At 35.2% G+C, this 27,047-nt stretch overlaps 3 protein-coding genes across 3 annotated transcripts in view; 1 reads left to right on the forward strand and 2 right to left on the reverse strand.

The window, feature by feature from the left end:
• Positions 1–128: 128 nt before the first annotated feature.
• Positions 129–1,488, reverse strand: LOC135798348 (salivary glue protein Sgs-3-like). Its single transcript, XM_065311167.1, has 5 exons — positions 1,374–1,488; positions 1,125–1,311; positions 927–1,067; positions 742–873; positions 129–683 (listed from the first exon to the last, which is right to left on the reverse strand). Exons 1-5 carry the CDS (start codon positions 1,378–1,380, stop codon positions 212–214), a joined length of 939 nt encoding a protein of 312 aa, XP_065167239.1. The 5' UTR covers positions 1,381–1,488; the 3' UTR covers positions 129–211.
• A 248-nt stretch (positions 1,489–1,736) lies between these two features.
• On the reverse strand, positions 1,737–2,677 carry LOC135798680 (uncharacterized). Its single transcript, XM_065311583.1, has 5 exons — positions 2,569–2,677; positions 2,325–2,508; positions 2,128–2,265; positions 1,927–2,061; positions 1,737–1,861 (listed from the first exon to the last, which is right to left on the reverse strand). The coding sequence occupies exons 1-5, from the start codon at positions 2,573–2,575 to the stop codon at positions 1,801–1,803; spliced, it is 525 nt and encodes a 174-aa protein (XP_065167655.1). The 5' UTR covers positions 2,576–2,677; the 3' UTR covers positions 1,737–1,800.
• A 3,726-nt stretch (positions 2,678–6,403) lies between these two features.
• Positions 6,404–27,047, forward strand: part of LOC135799265 (uncharacterized) — a 43,459-nt gene continuing 22,815 nt past the window's right edge. Inside the window, exon 1 of the mRNA XM_065312292.1 lies at positions 6,404–6,734. The gene's annotated coding sequence lies outside the window, so the exon portion shown is untranslated. The remainder of the gene's footprint in view (positions 6,735–27,047) is intronic.

Consider the following 27,047-nt stretch of genomic DNA (forward strand, 5'->3'; position numbering starts at 1 on the left):
ATTAAGTGTCAAAGGGCTAATTGGGAATTTTGCGAGCGTTTAATCAATCGAGTGTTTAACAACGTTCAGGCACGTGATGGATTTTACCAAATACCAAGAATTTCAAAGGATTATTAAAACATCTGTGATAAATTGCAATCATATTTATTTATTTATTCCCATCAAAACGCAGAAGTTCTTAATCAATTCATCATTTTAAGTACAGTTTCTTTTAGCAGAGTCTGTATCTATTGCAGATATTATCATAGGGCCATGCGGCACAAGAAATCCGCCTTGCAGCGTAACTGCTACTATTTACTTTGACACATTTGTAATAATATCCTTTCGGGCCATATCTGCATGGACTGACACTGCCGGATGGATTATTACAATTAGGTATGGGGAAAGCTGTGGTTCCAGTAGTAGTAGGGGTGGTCACTTCTTTGGGAGTAGTAGTTGGGGTTGTTACTTCTGGTGGAGGAGTTGTCGGAGTGGTTATTAGCTCTGTTGTAGTTGGAATGGTCTCCTTTTCTGTAGGAATCTCTTCTTTTTGAGTAGTTGGCTCTTCGGTAAGCTCTTCAGTAGGCTCTTCATTAGGCTCTTCAGTAGGCTTTTCATTAGGCTCTTCAGTATGCTCATCAGTAGGCTCTTCAGTAGGTTCTGCAGGTTCAGTTGGTTTACTGGTAGTACCTGATGGAATGCAGCTGAAAATTTAATAGAAATATAAAATTAAACTACAAATAAAAATTAAAAAATACTTACATATCACATGATTGCTCTAATTTTTGATTGCAGATTTGACCTTCACCACATGATAAAGTTATTCCACTTATTACAAAAGTTGTATCACTGATGCATTCATACTTGCCAGCATTAGTGCATGTCGTTATACACCTAAAATTTTTGATGTATTAATATCATATTTAAAAAAAATGGTGTTTAGTTACATATTTTCACAAGAGTCCCCTTTAACGTTACATATGGTGTTGTCAGGACACTTATTTTCTGCGCCACCCACAATAATTTTATTCTCATTTCCTTCACCAGGTACACATTTGTAATCACACACATTTTTGATGGTGTCACAGCTAAAACAAATCAATTGTAAATTGTGTTAAATAAGATATAATTTGTTTAAAATATACAAAAGACCATTGGAGTCCTCATCGCAATAATTTTCATTACACACGGTTGATTCTTCACCAATTGTACCACAAGGAAAAGTCATGCCATTATATTTAAACTCTTTCTCAGAGACACATTCGAATTTGCAATCGGCATCTACAGCATTCAAGCCGAGCGCGACCAGAAGGAAAATCAAAGATGCATACACTAGAATATGAATTCAGAAAATAGATATGACATATAGTTTATAGTATCAATTATGAACTTACTTGTCATTGTGATAACATGTAATTAATTGTTGAGAAGAATTTCATCACTATATGTACTAAAATTTATATTTACATAAAATAGTAAAAAGTTTGTTATTGCCATCCTGTTTTATTGCCAGTTTTAGTGGTATTAATTTTATAGTTACTAATCGCAATTTATGACTTTTGTTGCCATGAAATATTATAAAGATTTAGGTGTAAATATAAGTAAATAAAAAATTGAAAATAGCAATTACGAGTACATTAAAGCACTATAATTGTCATAATTTCACGTAAGTGGTATTTAATTAAAGCAAACTTTTTGGGTTCGAAAGGATTTAACACATTTAATCAAGTAAAACATAATAAAAATAAAAATAAAAGTTGTGCTGCAATATTTATTTGGTAATAATCAAAGTACATTTTATTTGAATATTTCAAGACATAATTAATACGAATTGGTTAGCCAACTATCGATGGAACTCTTGGCCCCAGAAGCTTCAATGCAACTATAAAAATAAAAATTAAAAATTACGATTTGCTCAATCATAGAAAACATATTACAAATACGTACAAATTACAAGGTTGTATCTTTTCTGCATTGCACACCGTTTTACCGGGGCACTTGACGGTGATTCCATAGATTTTGACGGAATCGGTTCCAACACACTCATACATATCAGCATTAGCACACTTTTCTGCCCTACACCTGTTAAAAAGAATAAAATAATTGAATAAATAAAAGTACTTATATGTCATAATGTGCTATAATTACATGTGTTTGCAAGAGTCCAATTCTGTATTACAGGTTGTATCTTTTGGACAGGTAGTCTGCATTCCATTAATTTCTATAGTGCCTGGTTCACTTGGGTCTGGGCAAGTATAAGGACATAGATCTCCAATGGTAGCACACCTAAAGTGACATTAGTCAAAATTAAGTTTTTTTCAAAGTTTAAATACTGCATAATTTACATAGGAACTTTGTCAGCGATCTCCTTACACTCTTCATTGCATACTGTTGGTATATCATTAACAGGTTTGCACTCCATAGTATTGCCATAATATTTAAATGTAGTTTCATCAATACATTCAATATTGCATTTTTTTGCTTCAGCCGCAATGGCCACCACCAACACCATACAAACAACGAAAAATTCTACAAGTTTAATTAATCGTATAAATAAATAAATATTATGTCAGCAACAGATAAACTTACGCTTCATATTGCTATCAGTGGAAAACCTTCACTAAAATCCTAGCAACCGAGCACATATTTATACAACAAACTCCTGACTAACAAGATTTAGCAAGATTTATAATTCCAGTGAAATAGTTTATAAATAGTGTAATGTAACGGATTAAACGCAACTATAAAGAGATAAGCATTTATTGTATTTAATTTATGACTGGAAAATGTTTAAATAATTAAATAATTTAAGTTTATTACGTAAATATGCATAAATAACAATTTTTACTGAGTTTATTTACAAACGAATTCAAAAAATATTCAGAACTTTTATATCAAATATTAATAAATGATGTCGTTAAACAGTAGCGCGCTGTGATAATAAAAACATCCATTTGAATAATTTGCTACATTTTTACGTAATAATAATTTACGACTGTTACCCTAATTACGCCTGAGCATATGTTGTCTGCCCGTCGGCGTAAAGTGGTAAAGTTCTCACATTTCGCATTCGCGCAAACCACAATTTTCTACCGAATGACTGGAAATACCGAACCGGTTGGCACTCGCACCGATTGTAACCAAAAATCGATGCGTGACTATTGCAATAAGCAATATCATTATCCGAAGACTCTTCCGAAGAGTGATGCGCATTAAGAAACAAAAAAGAATCCGAAATGCGAATTCGTTAATAAAAATAAAATCAAAGGAACCAGTCGAGTGGTGCTTAATCTTAACGACTTTTTGTGTACAATGGCCCGGGTGTGCATTATAACTCAATCGGATAATGCCGGTTTTTCGTTAAAATACGCGCTTTTGATGCGTTATTATTATAGATCATTGATAAGGAGGCTGTAATTTAGGCGGGCTATATTGATTGTATTATAGCCAGGCATTACAGCCAGCGTGCTCGTAAAGCGTGGAGGTTTAACTGTAAACTTGCGTTTTGTGCAAATCTAATAATGGCCTTCTCGTCAACCGGTCATCCACAATGAAATCAGATCTTCGGCTTGCGCTGCAGGGTGAAAGGCAAGATTCGTTCGATTAATTACTTCATTTTGCATGATACCTCATGTCTACACCTTGTTTTAAATTAAACTGTGTTTGATATCAATAGAAATTAATTACTTTTTTCATCACTGCGTAATTCGTAATTAATTGATTGTAAAACCAATTAATTATTTGTCAGCTTTTAATTACACTAATTCTAGATTTTCGGACACAGCCAATGTGCGGTGTTTTTGTAATTAAAGTGTGAAATATTTTTACGTGCGCCGTATACCAATACCTCCTCGACGCTTTTATAAATCTTGTTTTTACATCGCCAGACACCGACTTAATGGTTATTAATGGGCAGGCAGTGTCTTCACCGATGCAATTCGGTGTGAGTTCGACAGCCGAACTCCGCCAACAAGTCATATCGCCAATTACAAGATGACACACCAAACAGTGCCACCGGTGGCTAATGAAAAAACGATGTCACGCACGAATAATGAGCGACGAGCTTACACCCGATGATTTTTGACGCTAATTCGCGTTTTCAGGTGTCGCTGGAATTTTAATGGCGAGTTATTTCGAATGCATTGTTTTCACATGTGCTGCAAGCCATTAAAACTGACATAAAAGGAATTTATGCGCTTAATTGCAATTCTTTGCAAGTGCTTTTTCATTTATTATAATTTAACATCCTGTAGCTTTGAATTTAAATTGTGCAAATGACATTTTCATATGGCTTTTCCGATGCGCTGAAAAGCGACAATGTTTTGTTCGGATGCGCGCTGCACGTGTAACAACACATGTGAGAAAAACTGCGCGTGTACCTTAAAAGATTAACGCTTTGCAAAGTAAGACGCGCTTTAAGATGCGCACAGGTCTTCCTGGTGAGCGATTCGCAGAACGGCGAATAAAAATTCCCCGCGGAGTGCGAGGAATCTGAGAAAAAAATGCTTTCAAATGCGCATCAAGTGATTTACAAGGCGGCAAACGGCCTATTTCTGGTTTAAGTTTAGCTACTTTTATAGAATTCACCACCATAATAAGATTTACAAGAAAAAATGTATTTTTCTATACAGGGCATTAAATAAAATGATTTTTAACGATATTTTAGCACATGGAGCAAAATATTTTAAAAGATTTAATTTTTTATTCTTGTTTCTTGTTTTTTATTGCTCTAAAATAGACACATTAACTGGTTTACGACTTGGAAATATTTGAGCAGTGTCAACGTGTTTCCAAAACATAATTATTAATTTATTTCGTGTTCTGCAAGTGAGTCTAGTCTTGCCATGACAGAACATTTGTCGTACATAACAACTTGAATGTTTATTATCCCATTAACAAGTTCGATCTTAATGTGTGACCAAGAGCTAAGACTAATCTTCGTGTTAGTTTGCGCAGTAATTTACAATTTTAGAGATGCATAACCAATTATTTAAAAAACTAAGCACAAAAGGAGCATTAGGTTAATTAGATTTCGTCAAAAAATAAAAATATTTAAAATGCTTTACGTAAACGATAGAAACTATTATCACGTGTTGATTTAGTGTACACGTAAGTATAATGACAAAATGGATTCTTAATATACTACACCAGAGACGTGTTAGCCTGCTGGTTGGCTAATCAACGGAAAATGGAAAATCATCGCATATCGCCGCTTGCAGAGATAGCTAAATGCTTAAATGATGTTTGCTGTGTCTGCTGTAGGTAGGCGCAACGAGCGCTGTCCCGACAATGGGACAAAAACGAATGCAAATTTAATCGCCGCGCCGCGGACAATATGCAATAATTACGGACGGAGCGCGCGCACGTCACATATCCGCGAAAAGGGCCGGCGGCCGTGGTGCATTCGCAGATACGTTGGCGCGCGAGATTTATCTAATTGTTTTTAAATCGTCGATTTATTGCAACTATTTCCGCAAGCCGTTAGCAACGACACACGCGAAGAGAAATATTCAAAGAGTACGGTCACCGACTGGCGTCTAACTTTTGATCGTGTATGAATATTTTTTTGCAAGAATCGCGCACGTGAGCACATACGGGTTCTTGGTGTTCTTGCTTCTTGCGCGCTGGTAGGCAAATTGGTAAACGCGCCGACGCGACGCATCATAATGAATTTGAATACTTAATTAGCAGCGCCCCGGTGCTGAACAGGTACAGCTAGCTTTTTGTAGGTGCATACGGGTGTTTGAATTAACAAAAAATAAGAATCAAGGCAGGTAAATGTGTGATCTAAATTGTAAAAGATGTGAGAAGAGCATTTAAATGTCACTAAACAATTGTAACGCAGTAAAATGGTGTAAAATTTGTTCTAATTTAATTATTTCATTCAAGTGACATCTAAGACTTTAAAAAAACGTCAAATCATCATTACCTAAGCGTAATTTTGTGTGTAACGGTAGTAATATTGCTTAAAAACAAAGAAAACACAGAAAAAATCTAAATTTCTTGATTTTCTGATTGAAACTGATGTAATTCCCACGAATAAAGTGTCTTTCCTTCAATAATCAACGTTAAAACATGATAATGTATGCAGATTGTTCATGTACTACAAAGACGACAACAAATAAATACAATTAACCTGAAAATCGTAAATTACTTAATTACACCAGACATTTTACCTCTTATTTTAGTTGAATTTAAGTATCACTACAATAAAATAATTACCATTGATTAAAAATGAGGAAATAGAGTAAATCGATGCAATTTTAACCTTGACATTGATAATGTAGATAATCTGGTGTCCAGTGTGTGGCTTGCGCTTGCTCTTCGCCGTTGCCAATGAATGCAACCAGAGAGAACCCCACCAAACTCTTCGGTGTTCTTTGCGCTATCGTTGGAAGGCCGCGAAGAACTCCGCGGCGCACCGTCGAGTACTCGCCGTTCGTGTGCACTTGCTCGCGGTAGCATCTTCAACATTCGTCCGCGTCTGCGCTTCCTACGCACTCCCAAACAGACTTAAGTCATATTTCATCCTAAAAGTGACTTAATTTATACTTAAATTTAAATCTAAAAAAGTGAAAATGCACTCGTTTGATAAAGACTTTCAATACTTTCTTAAAATCTAATTTAAAATGTGATTTTGTGCGTTGAGAACTAAAAACACGAACAAACAGTGCACAGCAAGTGGGTAATGACTTTATTCTTGGATCGTGCAACCGGTGACTTATTTGCTCAACGCGCCCAGACAACCTTGCAAGGTAACTACGCAAATTATTTATAACTTACACTAATTGTTGTTATCAGTGTCGATTTTGAGTTTAACTCGCGCGTAAATTTAAAATCTCATAAATCGCATTGATGTTAATAAAGTTGTTGTCGTTGTTAAACATTAACCGGGCAAATCGATACGATGGTAATAAAATTTCGCAGCCGGTTATGCACATAGCGAACATGACAAAGTAATAACCACTTGCCGCGCGTCAATTTCATCGTGCATCGTTAATCAACGCGCGACAATCATTCGCCAGCTAAAGTAATCAAAACGTTTTTTGCTTCCGTCCGCACGCTGATCTATGCACATCCATTATACGTTTATTGCAAACGTGCGTATAGGGAATATATTGATTAATCGATCATTTGATCGCGGTTGAATGACGCTGGAGAAGAATGAAAATGTTTGGATAATATTTATGTACCATCACAACAGAAATATTACCGATATTAATATTTCCGCAATAGAATAAATTAATTGCAAGTGCAAGTTCGTATTAGTTGCATAATCCGTGGAGGTTTAAATGTCTGCAAGGTTGTGGATTGCGACGCGACACAATAGATACTCATTTCGCGCTTTCGATGGTAATTATCGCGAAACGTATGTGAAATGATTGCATTTTTGCGCCGGCGATGTGAACACGCCACACATGCGTTCCGTCGACGGCTAATAATAACCCCAGTCAACAATCGGCGTGAATGTGAATTACGATCGCGAACGCAGCGGCGAGCTAACAAGAAATAAATATATTCACTTCGGCGTCGAGCTTATGAGCTTCTATTAGCATGTCATTAGGATGAATGTGAAATCAGCGGCGCGAAGAATTCAGAATAGCATCTCGTGTATACGGATAGCTTAGACGTGTACAATGCGCTCAGCGATGGCAAATCTGCATCTTAATGGACGCGCAAGTGCAGCGTGTGCGTGTTTATCATAAAGGAAACATTAAAAATTATGCATTGTTTATATTTAGAATTCATGTGTACATATTAATCATATAGTAAAACTGAAAATAGAAATTTTCATTTTTTTTTGTTTAATTTTTTTTTTCTTTGCTGTAATTATTATTGCAACACTTCATCAATTATGATTCTTCCGGTTTCTATAACAACGAAAAATATTTGCTCTCATGCATAATCGTAATAAGAAAGAATGCGTTTTCGTTCGTGTCTGCGTTCGCATTTTTCGGTATTCAAATAATAATGGTGCGACAAGCGAGCGTGCGAAAAAATTTCACTTCCGACGTGCGCCGTTTGAATCGAATTTGAATCGACGCCGGCGTGTTCGAAACATAATTCCACTTGCGCGTCCCAAGAGAAATGCCAATGCTGCTACTGCTGCTGCAGCGCAAGCCACCGAGGTCGTTAAATAATAAAAAACGAAATAAAATCTGTTCACACCGAAGTCAACTTTAATCAACCTCGGCTTTTACTCGCGGGTAAAATGAGTTTTCGGTGCAATTAGATCAAAAAATTCACTTCTAATCATCGAATTAAACTTTTTAAATGATTTTAAATTATATCACCAGATAAGTATATAAAATATTTTGTGAATTAAAGTCACAGCGACGGATTCCGATCACGACAGGTGATCGAAATCGATAGGATCAACTATTTCTGAGTGAAATTAAAAAGAAAGTCAGTCACAGGCTGTGTTTTTAAGTGTATTTAATTTTATTTTTTAAACTCCGCCTTTTAATTAGCTGGAGGATTGTTTCAGATGGTATTAAAATTTGGGGTAGCATATGGTCAGTTATTTTCTTTTTTTTTTCGTTAAATTTTCTGTGCGAAATTTGCACCGTATGTCAGAGAAAGTTTGATTGATATAAGTCAATTAAATTCTGAAACACAAGGAAAGTTTCTAGTGTTTTATCAATCAATTTGTCAATTATTAGAAAAAAATATATATTTTACGTTATTTTTAGCGAGTCGCAGTCTTTGCAGCGACTTTTGTGTTGCACCGTTGGCAAATGCGCAGGCGCAAGCTCCAACCCGTGACAAAAACCTGTGACTAAAGTATTTTTTGTCACGGCTTTGGTCGCCCGTGTGTAAAGTACCACTTTTTGTGCCTCAAAACTGTTAAAAACCAAGTGGAAGTTAAAAAATACATTTTTTACGTTTTTTACAGCTTAAACAGAATATTTTAATTAAAAAATACAAAATATGATTCTGACGTGTCCAGATAAATCCAAGAAATTACCTGAAAGCGCATGTAAATTTATAGCAACATCCATACATTCAATAAATTATAAAATACGAAGAATGTGCAATAGTAGCAGTTGAGAAAACAAGCAAGTGCAAGTACTCGTACATTTGCCTTCTAATACTCGTATTCCTCGCCCGCCGGCGTTCCGATTTTACTTCAGTCTTACACTTATAATCTACGAACGCACGCAGTGAAAGAAAACAAGCGTATGTGGGGATATGATATAATTTTCCAGCCCACGAATCGCATAAATTATTCCCGCTCGACATTGGCAGTGGCAACGCGCGACTAACACGTCGTATCGATGCAAATTAATTCTGTAATTCTACATGAGCACATGAACATGAACATTGGCACGTAAATATCATGTGTGCGCGCATGATGCCTGCCGGTTGAATTTAATATTTGAAATTAATTCAGCGTTTAATTGGTTTAGTTTTTAGAACTATCTTTCCACAAGCGTCAAGAGAAATATGTAACAGTACCTAACTCTAATGTGTTCATCAAAATTTGTTTTTCTCCTTCTTGAAGGTAACATTTCGACATTTGGACAATGAATAGTACCATTTCATGCTTGGTACATAAACAAATCGCAATTTAATTTCAGTTGTGTGAAATTGCAAAATTATTAAACTAGTTTACATCGAATTTCTTAAGCATACATAACGCGCTTAAACGAAATGTAAATGATACAGTTTTTGGTCGGTGTTGTGTTGGTTTTTATTTTTTGTTATGATTGTTACTGTGTTTGTGTCGAAATCGTTAATTCGCTATGGTTAACTGCATTCGCGTAAACTTGAAATACTTTACACTAGTCACAATTACGCTCTTACGTTGGTTGCACCATGAGCACAAGTACGCGCCTGTTACGCTAGACCGGCAGGAATTAATTTCAACACGGCACAAAAATCCACGCGATGTGATTCCGACGACCGTTAGCTCATCCTCATTAGATTGCCGTGGATGATATGCGCGACGTCCGCACTCCTTGGTTATTATCATTACTTATTGTTGTTGATATGCGTATAGGCATTGTGTAAATTATTCAAAATTAAAAGGTTTAACCTTAACTTTGCGCTGCGTTACAATGCCAAACTTTTATTGCCCTCTGTGAATGAAATTAGAACTCTAATTTGCTACGGTGGTGATATTTCAGTAGAAAATACATAGTATCCTCATACCACGTTAGATGTCGCACAAGAGACACTTATTCAACGTTGCCACATCTGCATTTTGCACATAATAAGCTACCACAGCGCATTTTGAACTAATTTCGATCCTGAGCACTAAAAAAATCAAAGAAATAAAAATAGCAGCAAATTGTGAACTACAATCCGCGACGATTGTGCTATTTCTACTGAAATTCCTACTGCAAATATCGATATCTCGCAAAAAATTAAGGTATCCTACCCAAATGACACTTACTCAACGTTGCCACATCTTAATTTTACTACAACACCGCATATTGAACTGATTTTTACACTTAACACTCAAAAAACCCAAGAAATAAAGATAGTAGCTAAACGAGTATTTAACGTGTGGCTAGTGCGAAGCCTCAAAACCAACAATTACTTTCTTGCACTTACGCGCCTGCCTCCGTACATGACTTACTGCTGCGCCCGCGAACGTGATCAAGATGGGCGCATACGCGCCGCGCAACGCAGATGCGATGTTTATTTATTTTTCATTTTCTCATCTTCATCTTCATCTCCATGCGGCGACCACGACCGTAACTTGCGGTGGGTGTCATAACATCGATGGTTTAACAACCGCGTGCGCGCGGTTGCATCGCAAACTCGCGCGGCGGCGGCTTCTTTTCATTTGGCGCTCGTGCGCTACGTACTTAACTTAACGAACAATTATTTATCTCTTTATCTGTGACTGCTCACACTACTCACACCAATCCGCATTGTACCTGTCTAATCGTATCATGATACACCAACAACCAAAGCTTATTAAAAGTTTATTTTTGAAAGGTTTTAATATTTTCACACATAAAACGCATAAAAAGATGAGTTTTATTAGATTTTATTCAAATCAAATTAAATTTTCAATTAGACATATGAATGACTGCATCTTGTGCGTACGGTAATGTCACGCGCCATGTCCAAACAGATTTGAGAATTATGAAACATGTCCCTGTCGTTTTTTCATCAGCATACGGTATGTCTTGTTTAATGTTGTCAACGGTCGTGACCACCACGTTCCATGTGTTTGATGGGCCTTACTAGTCGCGCGCCATTAATAGTCGTTGAATTAACGGCAGGTGCGACCAACTACTTGTTCATCCTTTTTTTCATCATCATCCAACAACGTCATTTATACTTACAATTGTAAAATTAACAGTTTTACTTGTTAATCAGCTATTAATGTAAAGTTTATCATTTTTTTTTACTAAAATAGCGGATTCTGCGATTAATTCGTATAAATGCACATTTCGCATGCAAGAAATCAGCGTGAACTTTCCAGCAGTCACTCACGTCACATTTTGGCAAGAAAAAACACTGACGGCGAAATTTTTCCGATGCCCTTTGAGTTTGCCGCCGTGGACCCGTCTCATATCGCCTGACAAGTTGATAGCACGATATCACATCAGTTCCGAAATGCCGTGTGCGCGCATAACAGATGCCACCGAAGCGTTTTTCGCCCGCCAGCGGATTGAGATTTAAAAGTTTCTCAAAACTTCACGAAACTTTAATCAAATCGGATCCCATCATTGAGATGAATGCATTAATTAATCGCCGCATAATTATAGGCATTATAATGGAACTGTATTAAAGACCAATATTATATAACAATCTTATTATAAAGTAATTAAGAATCGCCAGCGGGTCCAAAATTCAAATTGCTAAATAATAAATTACACGTTTGGGAAATTAGGAATCTAATAGTTTCAGAGGACCTCCCATTGAGTATAATGTAGAATATTTTTTCTGAGAAGCAATTTTATATGCTGACGAATATAAAAATACGTTTGGCGGATAGATATGCGTAAAATTGACACCTTGGACAAACGCATTAAATCATAGTGCATACCATATGTCATTACAGGCTGGTCAGAGGTTCGCCGCATGCATTAACAGGCGGTTATTATTGTATTAAGAGCGCACGAGCGGCAGCACTAAACGTGATCATACTCCTCAGGTACTTATTACCTGTGGTGTAGCTTGAAAAAACCACGAGGCACTTTTGTTCTTCATTTTCATCTGCATTATCTACATCACTGATAGAAGCGCCTTCATGTACGAGTATGAGTATTATTTATGCTTGGAGTCTAATCGCGTAATCTTGCGATTCGTGCTGGCGTACATCTGTGAGCAGTATTGTTATTGAAGAGGCTTAAATTTTCTTCGAAGTAGCCTGAAATTAAAACGCACATATGTGCAAACAGAATAAGCTTGATTTTGTAGGTGTTATTAACGATTTTATGGGAAACGAAAAAATTGCTTTTTTTATGTATTTCCGAGTTAAGTTAAGTTACTGAGTTGAAGGTACCTAGGCAAGACATCAAAAATTAATATCACTTGCCAAGCCGCCTGTCGGCTGACGATTTAAAAATGTATCTCTTTAAATATTCCACTCGTGTTGCTTTTTTAATTATAAAAATCAATCGCCGCGTCGCGTCTGCTTAAATTTTAACGAAATTAAATGAAGACTGCGTCCAGCGTTTCAGTTTTACGAGTATATTGAAGTTTTTTACCTTTGCGGGAGATGGCATTCACTATAAATTAACCATCGTGAAGGAGCAGGCACGTACGTGCTTTAACTTCAAGCGCTCCATATGCAAAACGCTTGGAATATTCACCGTAAATTGAGAAATGTGAGGGACACTGAAATTGACGGTGAAAAACGACTTAAGGCCAAGATATGTACCCACACAAATTACCTCTGACAGTTTATATAAACCCGGTCTAATTAATTCCTTGGTGGTAATCACATTATAAGAATAAGATTAGATCGTCATTTGTTGCTAATAAATTTTTATGACACCACCGAGAAATATTTGAGGTCTGATCTACTTTAAATATTCATTTAGTGTTAAAATGGTAAATTAATAAGTCGTAAACTTAAGAATGTTAAATAACATCGAACGCGTCACACTGGTACACATTTGATGGTCAGTAACCGATTAATTGCAATTTGGGTCGTTATCGACAACAATGATCCGAAATTTTGGAAATAAAACAACAGTTATCACTTAAACCAATCAATAGGAGTATCATTAATAGATTAGGGTACAAACTGGTTTTAATTTAACTAATTAGAACGAAAAAAAAAAAACAAAAAATTAAGTTTTGAGGTAAAAAATTAGCAAAATGTTAAAATAAAATTTTACAAGTAAATTTTGGTTGTTTATAAGCGTGTATATTGGGATTGCGAATGTGTCAAACATATTTGTTAACATGTAACAAAACATGACGAGATTTATTTGTATCCTGCCCGCAAATAAAATATCAGTGCTGAATGTTTTACAAGTTTCGAATGTTCGAAATGATCGCCGTTCGCATGTCGCAGCTGTTCGCAGCTGGAATAATTTAATAAATATTTAACACGAGATTCATGTTGTGTACATAACACAAATGTCATTAATATTAATGGCGCCATCTTCAATTCTTCAATTCTTCAATATTCTAACAAGTTGCAATAAAATTTAAAAAACAATTCCAATATATTTTTTTATTTTTTAGTATCGATAAATATTTATTGCTATGCAAAATTTATATTTCTGCAAGTATAATTAAATAAGTAAATTTACAAGCGTGATTAACCATGACAAGCCATAAACTGGACAAAAACTTTTTTAAAACATCGAGGGTTCATCGAATGCACCAATTTCGAGTCCCGAAATTTTGCGGACATCAGCACAATCAACATAAAATTTTTACCGCCCGTCATTAAATATATTTTATACAATTTTATACGTATTTCTGTAATAACTTATTGCGCATGTCCGAAATGTAACCGAAAACCTTCCCGATTATAATTAGCGTCCGCGGAATAAAAATGTTAATTACAACTCCACTTAACGGACGCGCAAGTTGAATGCGCGCGCGCGATTCATGCAGAGAAGAAAAAACATCATTACTTATTGCCTTGTTTACTTAAGTCAAGTCATAACTACGCATCTGCCGCCGTAGCGTCGTCCCGAGAGATTCAAATATATAATAATCCTGATCCTTGACCGGCCTAAAACGTGTTTGGCTTAAATGCAGCGTGATGTGCCAATACGCAAAACACGTGTCTGTGCTCATTTGCATAAAAGTGCAGTTAAATCTTCTATGTTTGTTTATTTGTCGTGCGTGTTTGGGGATTTTTCCGCGTCGCAAGGGAACATTATGGACATCGGCGGTGAACACAGTGTGCGAATAAACATTGCGGTGATTGTGCACGTATAACATATCGGCAGATGTCACATAAAGTAATATACCAAGTGTCAAGTGTTTTACACCAACGCCATCTGGTGTAATATTTAAAAAAATATATTATGACATCAGTCAAAGCGCCACCTAGCCGTAAAACAATACAAAATTAACCTAAAAATTTCCAGTACACGTAAAATTTGTCAGAAGCTTCACAGTTGATTATTATAATTCCGCAACGTGTGTCTTTGGTAAAACAAAAAGGAATAACTGAGATAAAAGAATGCGCTACGCGTTAATGCGCATTGCATGTGCGCATCTGCATCGAATGTGGAAATAGGAAAAGGAACATATGCGCACATTTATCGCCAAGTCTAGAGTGGCTCCCTTGCGCATTGCGCATCTTTACAGCTTTCTATAAAAAAAAATCTTCGCGCGCGGCCGTCGCCAGTCGTAATCGGCGACGTTTACTGCCAAATGCACGACGACTACTAGCGTCAAATGCTGCTGATATCGATATTCCAGCGCGCTACTTGACATTGAAATGCGTGAAATTAATTATTCGATAATTTGTCAGCTATAAACACGCATATGTTACTTGGTATGTGCTTGGATATATTTCTAGAAGTGTTACTCGTTTATTACGGTTATTAATGTGTCACCTTGATTTCGTCATTTGATGTCTTATTTACGCTTCCGTAAAAGTAAAATGGTTAATTTTATGTTATTGGTTAATTATTATGCAACCCAATGTGTTTTATTAGGTGGATCAGTTGTGTAACAACGCCATCTAGTGTCTAAACATTTAAATCATTAAAAAAAGGTTAAATTTGGTCAAATTTATTAAATTTCACTAAAAATTTATAAATCAACATTAAAATACGACTTGTATAATAAATAAGCAGCTTCCGTCTTGTTATTTTAGTGTCAACACTTCATTATTTACTGATAAGCAATATTTAAATAAACTACTGAAACCACTAAAACGAATTTGTTGTATCCTAGCCTCGACAACTTTACGAGTAGGTATTCATGGAAAGCGTTGGTCAAGAATAAGAGAAACTCCACGTTGAAAAAATAAGGTCCGCATACCAATTTAGAAAAGCGAAGTAAAAAATACCGCACACGTATCGAAAACAGGTGCACTTAAGTCACTTGTTTGTGTTATTTTTTTCGCACAAACTTTACGCACGCGCATAAAATCGTTCAAAATGTAAAAACGTTAGAAAGTGGCCGCGAAATTTTTATTCACGTTGTGCGTTTTAGCATTTAAATTGCAAATGATTAAGTGCGTTACTCATACAAATGAATTTATTTATTTAACAAAGTTAAATTTCTCTATTTTCTGTCAGGTACGAATAACTAATGGAAAATCGAAAGTGAATTAAACAATAAATTACTTATATCTACATTTTCCTTGAATTTACAAGTCTTTTAATTGATTAACGTAGTGTTGTAGCATGTAATGAATTAATTAATTAATTCGTTCAGATTTTATGTCATAGCGCTATGCTTTTGATGAGAGTTATCAAACGTGTATTTTCGCAAATTTCGCGCTTTCTCTTCTTGTGACGATGCGTGATGCTCTTAATATTTCCGTCTGTCAAGATCAAGAGTGTAGGTAATTAAAAATTTTTATGACTTATTAAGTTAAGGTTATTAGAAGGATATTAACTACAAGTTGTTGCTTTGTATGAGAATCTTCAAGAGAATTTCTCGTGGATATAGAAAAGTGCATGGTATTTGCATTGGATTAAGTGTAAGTGTTGGAAGTGTAAAGGACGTCAAATAAAACTAAACGGAAGTTAATAGGCTGCAAGACGACCATTTGCATTTGATACACTTTCAGTTTTATGAGTTTCTCTTAGTTTAAGTACACATATGTGTACTATGTCAATACTAGACCAGACAGTTTATGTTAATTTATATATTGAGTGTTTTACAACTGAAAAAAAAATCAGTTTTAGAAACAAAATTCAATAAAAAATGATTAAATATTTAGAATTTTAAGATAAAAGCTATAAAAACTAACTAATAACATCGCAGGTTAATAAAAAAGAAGATTAAATAAATTAGTCGCGTGTTATAATAAGTTATACGACACATTTTTAGAAGAAATTTGATACTTACAGTAAATTTTTGACTATAAATCACACAAAAACAAATAAAATATATTTAAACATTTTATAGTAACTTAATGAATTGTAAATCTTTACTAAATAACTAAAGACTAAGAATGTAGTATTTAGATTTTCCATTAGGTTGCAATTTGTAAAGAATGCTTCACCGTTTTGCTCGCACCAGAATTTTTACTACAATTCTATGTAAATGCATTACCTGTAAGCTTAACTCATGAAAATTGCTACATTGAAAACCAATTCTAATTATTTTCTAAAGCATATAAAATATTTTCCTGTAGATAAAATATATAATTCTAAAATCATAATAAACTACTCGTACTACAAATAAGAGATTAATAGCTTTGATATTTTATTAAAAATAACAGTGCTCCAAATTGGTTCAAACGTCATAGTTAATCATTTTTTCATCTCGTGATATAAAGATATATCAATATATTTGAATTTACAGATAGATATCAGAATATTAATTACAAATTAACATTAATTAACACGTCGTAAAAAGTAAACAATAAAAAATATATTTCTATGAATAAAAACTTACTTTAGATTTATTTATGAATGCAAAACGCAAAAACTAAATATTACGCAACGGAGGTTAAGTAAAGAATTTTTTCTTTCACCTGATCTCAGCTCTCGACGCGTAAGAAGCGAAAGAACTCTTGATCAGTGAACTGAACTTTACACTGCGACTCAAATTAGAATTGTTCTCTTGCCATTCTATTCATCGCGGTTCGCATCGCACGAAGCGCACGAATATGAAAATTGATTAGAATTATAATAATCCACTACGATGTCTGCATCTATGTTATAATCACTTTCTTCTTTCTTCAATCCGAACGATCTGATGCTCGACGCGCGCAGAATATGAACATGGAAGCGTACTTCACTTCAACTTACAGCCATACAAGGCGCACAAAAGAAGACGTTCATTATTAAAATATTAAATTATATGCATACAGCTTACTCAGCTAATTACTAAACACAGTGGCGAAAATTTGCATTCGCTGATTGTTTGCGTATTTCATTTTTTTTCACATGGAAGGAAAAAGTGCAATCGTAAAGAAGTCGTACTATTATAATTAATAGGCTAATGTGCATCATTAAGACGTACAAAATACAGTCATAAAAATTAGACATATTGCTTATTTAAATTCAGGATAATAATTTTCCTTTTTTTTAATTTTTAATTAGACAACTTTCTGTTTTATGGTGAATCTATGCTGACAAAATGATTTTTATTGAAAATTATAGATTTAAGATAGTTTTATTTTTCCCAGAGATTTTTGTAGATTATTTCTTTGTTTATAATTAATAATAATTAATTTAATAATATAATTGCGTTGATTTGAGTATGCTATGCAACCAACCTGCGTCAGATGTACCCAAAGTTGCCTAAGGTATTAAATTAGGTTATAGTATTGGAATAAAATAAAGTAAAGATGTTTTAAAACAATTTCCTCTGAAAAAAACTAATGGAACTGTTAAATATACTTCCCACATCTGATTGTGATGATAAAAAATGAGATATTTAATTATTCATGATTTCTATCGCATTATTAACGATAAAATATGACAGATATTAATGTATTTGACATATAAATGACATTAAAGAGACATTGACGATGACATTAACAAGTAAACCAAAGAAAAAGCCTTTTTCTTTTCTTCTTTTCTTTTTCTGAACTCAATAAATTTTAATGCGACTGTCTCTGTGTACTTTACCGTTTAGAATCCGTAATTCTGTATCTATATGGTGTGCTCTGCTTCACCGAAGCAAAGTGCCATCTGCATATCATAAATTCTCAATTTTTTATCGCGCCTTAATGGACATGCCCGCTTTTTATTTGCGCGAATCCAGCAAAAACAAACAAGACGCATCGACTGCACAACGTTTGCGTAATGAAGGCGATTTCTTCGCTTCTTTCTTCTTCGTTAATTCGCAGATTCGGCGCTTTCAGCGCATGGGACATTCATTTACGCCGTCGGACTTCGAGGTATTTACATATTTTAATTGCATTAAGCATTTCTGATGTATTTTCGGTAATTGCGGCGCAGCGCCAGGCTAAATGAGTATTAATTACGGCAGGGCGCTTCATAATTTACTCTTGGTGCATACAAAAACCAGAAAAATTTAAATTTTTTTGTTGGGTGGGCTAAATAGGGATGCAAATATTTTATAAACTTAAAATTAAAGTTTTTGAGGCAAAAATAAGCTTATATTTATAAATAAACAGTAAAATTTATGAAAATAAACTTGAAATAAGTGTGATAAGTCCACAAAAGTCTTATTTTTGTATTTGCAAAAAAAGAAATGATTTCAGTCCAATGGCTTTATTTTATTCGCCAATAAAACGAAGTCTTTTCACGGTAACATGCGGCCAAAACCCCAAATGAACGCATTAATAACACCATTAAGGATTCACATAATAAAGCGATCCGGTGTCGAACGATCGAAGGACCACGAAGTCATTACGACGAAAAAATCCCAAAAAAATGTAACGGTCCACGTTTTCAAAATAAATTTTTTCATATTATATATAATACTATATACTATAGACACACTCTTCAATTTCGTCTTTTATTATATTCCACACCACGTGTACTCATTGGTGTATTCAATATTCCATGGCGTTGGACGATAATCACGCTCCACTGGCAGTTGTCTTGCAGCAATCTTGCAGGAGAGGCGTCGAGCGTATCGCTTTTAATTAATACGTCATTAGAATTTCGATGTGAATCAATCACAATTTGTTTTGTTGTGCGCGCACACGCGCGGTGCGCTGACGCGTGTTGCGTAATTTAATTGCTCCATTCCACTAATTAATCAAACATATAAATCATGCCTTTAATAAAGCGCCGATTGTCTAGCTACCACGAACGATGACTTCTTATTTTCGAAATTTTATTATATTCGGCGGTGTGGTGGCTTTGGAGTTCAAATATGCGTGCGCGTCTCGCGGGCATGATTAATTATTATTGTAGCAGCGCAGGCGATTCGAATTAATTGCGTCAATTCGGAAGCTCATCAATGCTTCGGCGTGCGGAGGGCGGGGCGCACGAAAAATTAGTTGCTGAGATTTATTCAACGCCTACGGGTTGTTTGATTTTTTAATCAGTTTAATCAGATAATTATCGTAAATAGGCAATGAGAAAATAAATTTTATTACTTATTAATATAAAATTTTATTTTTTTGACCTTTAGCTTTGAAAATGCAATTTTTCATGTTTAAAAATCAATAAATCAGTAAATATACTCTCTGATAACAACGGTAGACTTGATTTATCTTTATGCGCTTCGCCTATATTTGGCAGTTGTGAAGAAAAATGCCAGAAGAGTTTATCGCGTTTATGCATCGCCAATGTGATGCTGAAACAAGTGTTAAAACGAACGCTATCTGCTATGTCATAGTCAAGTTTGTGTGGTGAATCTACGAGTCCGTAGAAGAAATTCGCTAAAAAATCAAATGGACATTCGCAATCGCGCCAAATGGACATTAGTATGCAACGACGCACGAGTCTTTCTCGCGCAGCGCACGAACATATAAATTATTCATTTTTTGAGCCTTCTTATCGCCATAACTGTAGATAACAATGTCACAAACGTCCTTTAATATGTTTTAATAACAAAAACACTATACATAACCAATTTCTAACCTCAAAAATACAAAAAATATTTTTTTCTTCTCGAGGCGTTAAAATAAAATTTAAATTTTAAATTAAACGTTTCAACTGTTCAACAAACTAGTATTTTACAACCAGATTGGTGATGCTAATGATATGTGTGTTTGATGTTTAATATTTAATGAATATACGATCTTATATCAAGTCTATTATTTAAGCTTTAAATCATACGCATAATTAAGTTTGCTATAGTTTCTAATTCAAAGCCATTCAAATTCCGCTTGATGTATAAGTGTGAAGAGCTGGAATTTCTGCCAAAATACATTTAAATTAATCATTAGAAATTCCTCAACAAGTTGTATTAATTAATATATTCATAAATGTTCTTCAACGCGATGAATCTTTGTTTATTGAAAATATTTCTATCGGTAATTAGTCAGTTTTCATTTAAAATTCGGGTGGTATGTAGCTAAGCGCCTCAAAATAAAAAAATAAAAAAAAATTAAAAAAATAGTTGAATGTCCAAATGGTAAAGTATCTATTAGACATTAGACAACTAAAGGCACTGCGTTCCTTTGCGCTACTTCTTTTATCCCGGTTTGGTATTTTTTGCTTCCTAAGAAGGAGTTCCGCAGAATAAACTCGGCGGCTTTAACATAAAAGCTCCCAAAGGTTTTAAATCTCCTCGTAGAAAGTGATAAGAAACTTAACGCACGCACAAGACGCGAATCGATAATTGGACATATTTCTGAACGCATCACCGCCAGCTGTCAACCAAACAGAAGGACTTGAAGAGAGCCAACGGAACGGACAAGTACTCTCTAAAAGTGCCTGTCGTCACAAGATAATGTTATCTGTTTGGTATCCAGTTACCAGCAGCGAATCAGAGAATCATCGCACTGAAAGTGAATTCTCAACTCGCCAGCGCCCACAAAGCAACAAGTGCGTACTTAACGCACCGTGGATAAGAGATGACGAGATGCCACTCGACGATGAAAAGATATCACTTGGACGATAGTATAACCAGAGTTGACAGAGGTGGTTACCGCAAAAAAAAAGATGCACCGATGGATCTCCAGTCTGCTGAAGACTGAAGTATTCTCATCCAGCATCCGTATTACACATGCGGCGTCGCTACACGCGTAACACACGTTCCTTTGCAAAGAATACAGCAATGCGGTAACATACAACTGAAATCGAAGATCACTTCATATCCTACTGAGGTATTCATGGTTCAATGTAACCGCGTTGCTTTAGTGGTTGTCATCTGTGCGCTAATCTAACTGTGCGTGCTCACACAGTCAGGCTTACCATATGTCGCAGTGCCTCGGGTCACTACTCCGCTAATAGTCCGTCTCAATTGAAGATTACGCGCAATCGAGTCGAAACTTATTGCGCAAATCGATCGCCGTTTATTGGCCGCGCGCTCGCCGCCATTACCGGTCTGGCACGCTCGCGAGGATTACAACTGTCGCATCAATAATAATTCGCAATTACGATAAGTACATACTTTTAATAGTAATTCACATGTATTTCAATGAATGAATGAATAAATTTTAAAGGAATGCGAGTTTTGAAATGTTTTATTCCATCGTACACGCAGTTGCAACTTGAAAACACGTGCTGAGCAGCAATGATGATTTGTTTAACTTTGTGTTACGTGTTGTAAATATACATTGACATGTCAACAATGCATGGAAATGTTTGATTTGCGTAGGTTACAAACATGAACACACAATGGTACAAGGTATCTAAACATTTTATCTGTATTTTGTGTTGAAATTTCTTCAAAAATCATTTTACACACTCCAAAACTCAAATTTAAGTTTTGCAAGTTGTAAAATGAAGAAATTATTATGAAATTCTTTGAGTAATAATTTTAATTTTCACTGGTAACACAGCAATAGATCATTATTTCCTTACAAGTAAACAGCGTGTGCGCTCGATTATCAAACAAGTAAAAAAATCAAGCAGAAGATGAAAACCAGTAATGATCCCGACGCCACTAACGAGGTGCCCAACGCATCACAACCGAAAATTTATTAATAGTAAAGCACGCACGGTGAGGTAATGGTAATGAATCTAATAAACTCCAAGTTCCCGAATTTCTGCTACGATAAATAACTCCAACACAAAAAAAAAACAAACATAAGCTTCGACTCGTTGAGCACCTGCGTTTAATTCCAAAATTTCCAAAGCTCAAAATATTTGACTTGAATTAATTGCCAGCCAACACTCGCGGCGCTCGCAGCATGTCGAATTTACATAAATACTCTTTAAACCTAGCATTTAGTGGTAAACGAGCAGTGAGGATTAGAAATTGCCGCCGGCTAGTTCGTAATATATCCATGTACAATTAGAAATTAATTGAGTTAATTGAAAAGCGCTAAAAAATTAATAATTACTACTTGTTGGTTTATTTTGAAGAGAAAAAATTATTAAAATATTAAAAGTATGCCTTGTAAGGTTTGAAAAGTGTGAATAAGTTATTATGCTAAGCGATGAGACTCGATTACTATTATTATAGTGATGGTTCGATATTTGGATCGTGCCACATCCTTAATTTCTAAACGCACAATTTGATTAAATTAGCTTTTTACGTTTTGGCGGTGCCTTATTCGGCAGATAAACACAGTTTTATTCTAGGTCGTTAATTATAGAGAGTTTATATCACTATTCTACTTTTTTTTATATAAAAATATTTTTAATATTTTGATGTTAGAAAAAATGGCGGGGGTAATTTTTCCAACGTAACGGTGATTAAAATATTAAAATTCATAATGATTAAGATTTTTGGTAGCACATCATCATCATCATCAGTCCATCAACAGCATTATCACGTCGAATAAAAAATGAAGAAAACCATTAACGCTGCGTTGCAATGCGTTGCGGTACTCCTCATATCTAAATTTAATATTTATGTAGCAAGATGTGTTATATATTATAATGCAACCCAAAATGCTCGAGTTTATTCACTGGGGAATGCGTAATGTGTAATGTGTAATGTGTAATGCGTAGTTTATTACTGTTGATTCATTTTGTTGATTCTATGCGCTGATTCTAACCTATAAGAAATTCTCGTTGTAGAGATTTATTAACGACGACAAGCAACTGAGTAATGCGCGCATTGAAAGTTTTCTATAAGTGATTCTAATGAACGAGCTTTGATTGCCGATAAAATATCACCGGCGCAATCATCATGGGCTTTGGTTTGGCAAATGCGCGTGATAAACACCCGATGTTTTCATCGGAATCGCTCGTCGCTTCTAATTGTTTTAACGAGAACTATAAGGAAGTACTAAAATGGTAATGAATCCAGCGTCGCTGTCATAACAGTCATACAGGGAATGCGCGTCGCATGAACGTGTCGCAGGCGCAAGGACATTCGTACGCATGCGCACGCGTCTTACTATTGTGCGCGCGCGCGCGTTAAGCAAAGAAGCTGCGAGATGCACGATGAAAAACTCGCATTGTCGTTGTACAGACGACACAATCGATCGATGAAGAACCGAATGCTATTGAAATATCAATTGGCGTGCCCACAGCCAACAAGTCGTTGACAATATTGTCCTACAGCCGTTAAACTTTTATTGCCAGCTACGAGAGAGGACAATCGACAATTTAATGTTAATACTTAATCCTGACTCAAATTCAGTGGAAAAACAACTACTAAATATCAATTTTATATCTTATTCTTTCTTTGAGGTTATTTCCATGTTAATACCCTGTATATTTACACAAATTTACAATAAATTTGCACCTTGCTGTCGAAGGCATGTCAAAAAGTCAATTAATTAAAACCTAATTGTCGCGCTGCGGCTTGCATAAGATCAAACCGTCGGATCAGCGCATAATGCTTAATTTAAGTCGGCTAATCGGTAGCTGCGTCTGCGCCACACGCTCCACTGCGTTCGTTAAGCCAACCGCGCGCATTCAATGCAATTGGCGGAATTAAGTCGTGACTTACATGCCACTTACCGGCAAGTAAGTTACTTTACGCACAATGATGCACATGCGCATGCGCACTGATCTAATCGCGATAGTTTCTAATTGATATTACGAAGAAAAACTAGTTACTTAAAATTCATCAACGTCACATCGATTAACTTAAGTTAAGTAACTTTATACTTATGCAAGTACTTAGAAATATACATTAGACATACGTATCTGCTATTATTCCAGATGAATTTATTACTCTAGACCGAATAAATCTTGCTTTATAAAAGCATCTTTATAAGTTAATAGCATATAATTTACTTATCTCACTAATTCGCCGCCGATGCAGCATGCGCCGCGCGACTCGCGAGCCTCTAATTGAATAATTATACATTTACACACTGTCCGCGAGCAAGAAACTCGCGCTGGCGCAGTGCACGCCTTCGAAACACTTACATTACTGTAACAAACGTATTATAAATCATTTATGTCGCGAATGAATGGCAAACCCACACGCGGCGTGACTGAGACGAATAGAAATTGATTTTCTCCAAACTCGTACAACATATTTGAAGAGTTTATCACTTTAAATATGACATTTTGTCATATGCAAAACTAAATTTTAATGATTCATTAATTTTCGTGCAAAATAATTAATTTTTGTTGGGTGGTCCGTTAAAACATTAATATTTCTAAGAAAAAATCATTTTATTATATAGTAAAAGCGGAAAACAATGAATTTTAGACTGTGTGTAAGTTTGGTTGTATATGTAATTGAGTATTATACACGATTACTGCATAATGAAGTATTATAATGGTTTTTAGATGTAAATTTTTGTCGATTTGTAAACATATCGCACCTTTACGCAAGATTGCACATCGATGAACGCGGAAAAACATCATTTTACGACGTGTAATAACTTTCCATCCAATAAATCAATATAAATCAAAAGCGCACGCGTTCGCAAACAGTGCGCGTTACTTATACGATTCATTGACGAAACTACACAGACCATAAAATAAATAAATGGTTAATGATCCGACGTGCAGCGTAATTATAACGCCATAAGAAGATGCGCTATAATCAGAAGATAAATAAATAGATACGCGGCGAATGCGTGCGCCGCAAGTGAAAAACGGTCTGCGCTCTTTTCGGTGTGCTAATGACACGCACATAAACATTCATTAAAAGTGGACGAGGTCCGTCTGCCTGTACTTATCTATTTGCACGTCTGTGTGTGTTGGTGTGGTGTATACTTGGAAGCTTCATGGAATAATTCAAACGAAGATGTGCACGATTGCGTGGAAAAAATCGATTCTATTTGGTCATTAGAATTAATGAAACGAAAATTACCCAATGGTATTTTGTTTGCCGACGAGAAGAACCAGCAGCGAAAAAAAACTTGATTCAGTTGTTGGATGAGAGACACGCGCCTATCAAACGTGCAAAGAGACGAATTGTGTCTTCACTTCAATACAAATAAGTTTTGCTTTTGTGTGTGTTTCTGTGATTGCATGTGTGTGTGTTGGTTGTTGAGTTGTGGATTGAAAAGAGTAGCGTTGCTTGTTTCATTGCTTGGTCATTTGTAAGTGGATTGGAAGCTGTTAGCTGCAGCCGCGTGGCTTGTTCGTTGAGATCGTTACATATTATTGCTATTCAGAATGTCGATCGGGAAGATTTCAAGTGATTAGGAAACAAATCTTGGATTGTCACTGCCCTACCCAATGTTTTCTTACACATTCAGATTCTGATTGAGAGATTTATTTATTGAGGATTTTAATGTTGTGTTATGTTAATGTGGTTTTAAAATATATATGTATTTATATATTTATTTATAATAAATAATAAATAAGAATGCACAGAATCAAAACAAATATTTGATAAAAACAAAGAAATACAACATGAATTGTGATCCGAATTTAATGCAAATAACTACATTCTAGTGCCATCTGTGTTCAGCATAGAGTTGAATATTGATATGAAATATTTAAGAATACAACGTATTTTATTTCGTCGCAACTTGTGTGTTTACATAGAACGCAGATTCACCGATGCCTACAAAAAACATGTCGATAAGAACCATCCGCTACGTAAAATCGCGTGATCTTACACGTACACCGATGTCTCCATTTATTTCATTCTACCTGCACTACTACAAACACAAACCAAAACAAACGATTCTTTGGTAAACACACAATCCTAGTGCAGGTAGAATTGCGATCTGAATTTAATGCATATAGTGCATTGTTGCGGCATCTATTGTCAATTCATAGAGTTATATTTAGATAAGGTGCATCCAGTGCGTGTTATCACACGAACACGATGCTGATATATAATTCCTTTAACAAACACTCACTCTAACACATTTCAAATACGCAAATAAATCTTGTTGTATCAGAATCACGCTTCAAATGTACCTACTGCAATTAAAAGTTAGAAACTGTTAAGAACTTTATCTACTTTGAAATTTACTGCAGTTAAATCAAAATAATTTAATTATAAATTAAAATTTATTGCTATTTAATAAATTAAAATTCATCATTTTTACAATCGTTTGTTAGCTCGAATAATAAAGCAATATTCACGAATTCAACGCATAGGTACATGAAATGCACGCCAAGATTATAAAAGTAAACAAACAAACGCAATCCGCGGTACAAAATTGCTGCGTGATGTCACATGAACTTGTACGTTTCGATCCATAAAAACACAAGAATACTGCACGAATTGTTATCCGAATTTAATGCAAATAACTACATTCTAGTGCCATCTGTGTTCAACATAGGGTTAAATATTGATACGGAATATTTAAGAATACGAGTACAACGTATTTTATTTCGTCGCAACTTGTGTGTTTACATCGAACGCAGATTAACCGATGCCTACAAAAAACATGTCGATAAGAACCATCCGCTACGTAAAATCGCGTGATCTTACATGTACACCACTGTCTGCATTACTACAAACCCAAACCAAAACAAACGATTCTTTGGTAAACTCAAAAATAACGCAGGTAGAATTGCAATCCGAATTTA

This window comes from Atheta coriaria, unplaced genomic scaffold, assembly GCF_025399875.1.
Source record: "Atheta coriaria isolate IRGN ID8LTWV9N9 unplaced genomic scaffold, Caltech_Dcor_3.1 hic_scaffold_9_pilon, whole genome shotgun sequence".
Taxonomy (NCBI): domain Eukaryota; kingdom Metazoa; phylum Arthropoda; class Insecta; order Coleoptera; family Staphylinidae; genus Dalotia; species Dalotia coriaria.

Excerpts from the sequence above, each read along its gene's own strand:
- LOC135798348 (XM_065311167.1), bottom strand. Across the intron at positions 1,068-1,124 it reads GAGGACTCCAATGGTCTTTT|CTGTGACACCATCAAAAATG; the intron begins GTATATTTTAAA and ends GATTTGTTTTAG. Across the intron at positions 874-926 it reads GGGGACTCTTGTGAAAATAT|GTGTATAACGACATGCACTA; the intron begins GTAACTAAACAC and ends CAAAAATTTTAG.
- LOC135798680 (XM_065311583.1), bottom strand. Across the intron at positions 2,062-2,127 it reads TTGGACTCTTGCAAACACAT|GTGTAGGGCAGAAAAGTGTG; the intron begins GTAATTATAGCA and ends TCTTTTTAACAG. Across the intron at positions 1,862-1,926 it reads AAGATACAACCTTGTAATTT|TTGCATTGAAGCTTCTGGGG; the intron begins GTACGTATTTGT and ends TTATTTTTATAG.